We start from the raw sequence: 3,995 nt of genomic DNA, 5'->3' as shown, positions 1-3,995 counted from the left end.
TTCCATTAACCTGTCATCAAGTTCACAAATCCTCTTTTCTGTATTGCCAAATTTACTTTGATTCTTTGATGAATTTTTTTTTCAAGTATTGTATCTTTCAGTTCTAGGAATTCCTTTTGATTCTTTTTTAGAGTTTCTACATCTTTCCTGAAATTGCTCTTTTCTTCACCCATTATATTCACTTCCAATAAATACTGTAACATATCTGTCAAGCTATTTTATTTTATTTACTTATTATTATTATTATTATTATTATTATTTTTTTTTTTTTTTGCCTTTCAACAAGATGCTTTATTGGAGGGTGAAGGGTGGGGTGAAGGCCATGAGGCAGGTAGGGATGACTGTTTCCAGGGGTGATGCTTAGGGTTTACACCTCTTGCTGTCCAGGTTCTTGTTCTCCAGGTTGTATGGGGCCTTTGAAAAGCAGATGGCAGCACTTCGGTCACAGTTACAGATAAAGGCCTCACAGGCGTTGTTTTTGTCGCTGCAGGTGACCTCAGTGCCAGAGCATGAGAATTTGTAGCTTTCAGTGTAGGGGTTGTCCACGAGGAATCTACAGCTGCTCAGTTCCTTGGCCTTAGTGTAGCAATTGTCGTGTACCTGGCAGCACGCATCCAGTTCATCCACAGAAGTGCCAGATCCACCCAGGCCACAGTAACAGCCGTAGTCATTGTATTCCAAATAGGGTTTGCTGTTGGGGATCGTGCACTGGATCATGCTGCGGAACTGCCACACTGCCCGCGGGCTGATGCCGCTCTCACCAGCGCCCACTGTAAGCAGAACAGCCAGCACAAGGAGTTTCATCTTGGCGTCAAGTTGGTGACTGAAAGGATTCAAGCCGCCTATGGCCTCCCTCCTTATAGCTGCCTCAAGGCCCCAAGATCTATTTACTTATTTTTTTTAAGATTTTATTTTTCCTTTTTTCTCCCCAAAGCCCCCAAGTACATAGTTGTGTATTGTTAGTTGTGGGTCCTTCTAGTTGTGGCATGTGGGACGCTGCCTCAACATGGCCTGATGAGTGGTGCCATGTCTGTGCCCAGGATCCGACCTGGTGAAACCCTGGGCTGCCGAAGTGGAGCGTGCAAACTCAACCACTCAGCTACGGGGCCGGCCCCTGTCAAGTTATTTTAAAGTTGTTGTCTGCTAATTCTAACATTTGGTCACCCCTGAATCTGTTTCTATTGACTGCTTTTTTTTCATCTTCATGTCTTAATCACATTTTCCTGCTTTTTCACATATCTAGTAATTTTTGCTTGAAAAACGATACATCACAGATATTATGGGGCTTGTTTTCTTTTTGCAAACAGTATTGAATTTAGTTCTAGGAGGCAGATCACCTTGGTCCTGTGAAGGCTTAGCTTATCCTTTGTTACAGCGGATTTATTTGGACTTTGCCTTTGGTTCTAGGGCTTAGCTTTTGGTACTGGGATGTAATCCTTACTCCCAAGGTGTGGTCTTTCTGGATTTCAGCGGAAGGCTCCAAGTGTTTACCAACTCCCTGTACTTTGCTGGGAGTTGAACTCCAAACTCTGGATTTCCAGCACTGGATAGCTGCTTAGTTTCTTTAGTCTCCCAGTTGTTGCTTTCCACTGGGCTCCTGTAGTCTTTCCCATGCCCGTACAGCTCAGGGGTTGATCAAGGATTTGAGAACAATTTATATGGAAAATTTGAGGCTCCCCCTCTGTGACTCACTGTTTCTGGGATTTCTCCCTTCAATTTTCAGCTGCTGTGACAACACTGAATTCCAAATTCTGACTCCTGAGCCTGATAAAACCTGACACTTTCTGCTGGAGCTCCGTCTGTCCTGCACCATGCAGACTGAAATCTATATAAAAGTAGATTTCATCCACTTTAGTTCCCTTTTTTAAGAATCTATCCCATCTTGTTTCTGCTGGCTTTTGGTTGCTCTCTAGTGCCTTCAAACTGTTGTTATTTTTGTTTTTTCCAGGGTTTGTAATTATTGATAGGAAGGTTAGTCCAATACAAACTACTCCATCCTTACTGGAAGCCAGAAATCCCTGAGAGATTCTTTAAAAATACACATTGGATTTCCTTCAGTGGCTTCCCATCTTTCTTGGCTTTAGTTCCCTCAGAAGCAGATTCTGAGATAAGGATTTTTAGGGTAAATTGTTTATTTGGGAGATGATTCTAGGAAATACCTGTAAGGGAGTAGACATGAGACGTAGAAGCCAATAAAGCATGTCTTTTTAAAAAATGAGCTACAACTGGAGCTCAGTTCTGCTGAGGAACCCTGAGAGACAGTGAGGCGATGTCTCATTTAGCCTAACCAAGGTATATGGTGGGGTATTTATCCAGCAACTACTGTACTTATCCAGCAATGGTGGTGGCACTTATCTACCAATACCCTGCCAGAAAGCTGCTTCCAGAGGCGTTGATACCCAGAACTTTTGGCTTGCCCTGCCTGTAGTCCTCAGGCAGACAATCACAGCTGTTTGCAGCAAGCAGCTTTTGGTGTTTAGATGTGAATGAGAAGATATGGGCAGGGCACCTGCACATCTACTACTCCATCCTACTAAGAAAAAAATCAAAACTTCCTATCCTGACTTAAAAAACATTGTCTAACATTCATACTTCATTCCTCACCATTCTTCCTCTCATCCGCTGGGACCTAAGCACAGGCCTTTGTTTTTTATTGTAGACACAAACTTGTTTCCTCTTTAGGGCCTATATACTTGCTGTCTCTCTGCCTTGAATGCTCTTCACATGTTGGTTCCTTTGTTACATTCAAATTTTAGCTTATGTATTACCTTCTCAGAGATGTCTTCCTGAGCACTGTGTATAAAATAGCCTCTCATTTGCTTCTATCGTATCACCCTATCTTAATTCTGTGTATATCACTTATCATACTGACTATCTTTTTGGTAGTTTATACATTGCTTGTCTACCGTCTGCTTTTCCCACCAGTATAGAAGTTGTGTGAGAGCAAGGAACTTGTTTGTTTTATTTTATTCTGTTTTTTGTTTTTTTGCTTTTTAAAATAACTTTTACTTTTTGGAACGCAAATATATACAGAATTAGAAAAGTGTAATGTGTCCATCATCTATTTCAGTAATGATCAACATTTGTCAGTCTAGTGTCTTCTATCTTGCCACATTTTTTTCTGAAGTATTTTAAATGAATCCCTGTCATGTTATCACTTTACCTGTAAATACTTCAGTGTGCATTTCTACAAGAAAAAGATATTTTCAATATAATCACAATGCTATTATCACACCTAACAAAACTAACAATTTCTTTTTTATTGGGGTCATATTGGTTTACAACATTGTGTAAATTTCAGGTGTACATCATTATATTTCAGTTTCTGTATAGATTGCATTGTGTTCACCACCAATAGTCCACTTTTTATCCGTCACCATACATATGTGCCCCTTTACCCCTTTTGCCCTCCTACACTCTTCTCCTCTGGTAACCGCTAACCTATTCCTATCCTAGTGTTTATTTATCTTCCACATATGAGTGAAATCATATGGTATTTGTCTTTCTCTGTCTGACTTATTTTGCTCAGAATAATACCCTCACGGTCCATCCATATTGTCATAAATGGCACAATATTGTCTTTTTCATGGCTGAGTAGTATTCCATTGTGTATATACACCACATCTTCTTTATCCATTCATCCACTGGTGAGCACTTAGGTTACTTCCACATCATGGCTATTGTGAACAATGCTGCAGTGAATACAGGGGTGCATATATCTTTTTGAATTGTTGATTTCATGTTCTTTGGATAAATACCCAGTAATGGGATAGCTGGATCATATAGTATTTCTATTTTTAATTTTTTGAGAAATATCCATATTGTTTTCTATAGTGGCTGCACCAGTTTGCATTTCCACCAGCACTGTATGAGGAAGAACTTTATTTTGTCACAGCTGTAAACTCCTGAGCTTACAATAAGAACTCACAAATATTTGTTGAGTGAATGAATAAATGAATGGATGAGTGAACATAATAAAATTTGCAAATAAAACA

The 3,995-nt window shown here is 39.9% G+C and overlaps 1 protein-coding gene across 1 annotated transcript; it reads right to left on the bottom strand.

The window, feature by feature from the left end:
• Positions 1-216: 216 nt before the first annotated feature.
• On the bottom strand, positions 217-848 carry LOC103551247 (phospholipase A2-like). The gene has a single exon (XM_008520668.2). The coding sequence runs from the start codon at positions 802-804 to the stop codon at positions 361-363; it is 444 nt and encodes a 147-aa protein (XP_008518890.1). The 5' UTR covers positions 805-848; the 3' UTR covers positions 217-360.
• Between the last annotated feature and the right edge of the window lie 3,147 nt (positions 849-3,995).

This window comes from Equus przewalskii, chromosome 1, assembly GCF_037783145.1.
Source record: "Equus przewalskii isolate Varuska chromosome 1, EquPr2, whole genome shotgun sequence".
In the NCBI taxonomy this organism is placed as follows: domain Eukaryota; kingdom Metazoa; phylum Chordata; class Mammalia; order Perissodactyla; family Equidae; genus Equus; species Equus przewalskii.
This window is presented reverse-complemented; position numbering and strand designations above follow the sequence as displayed.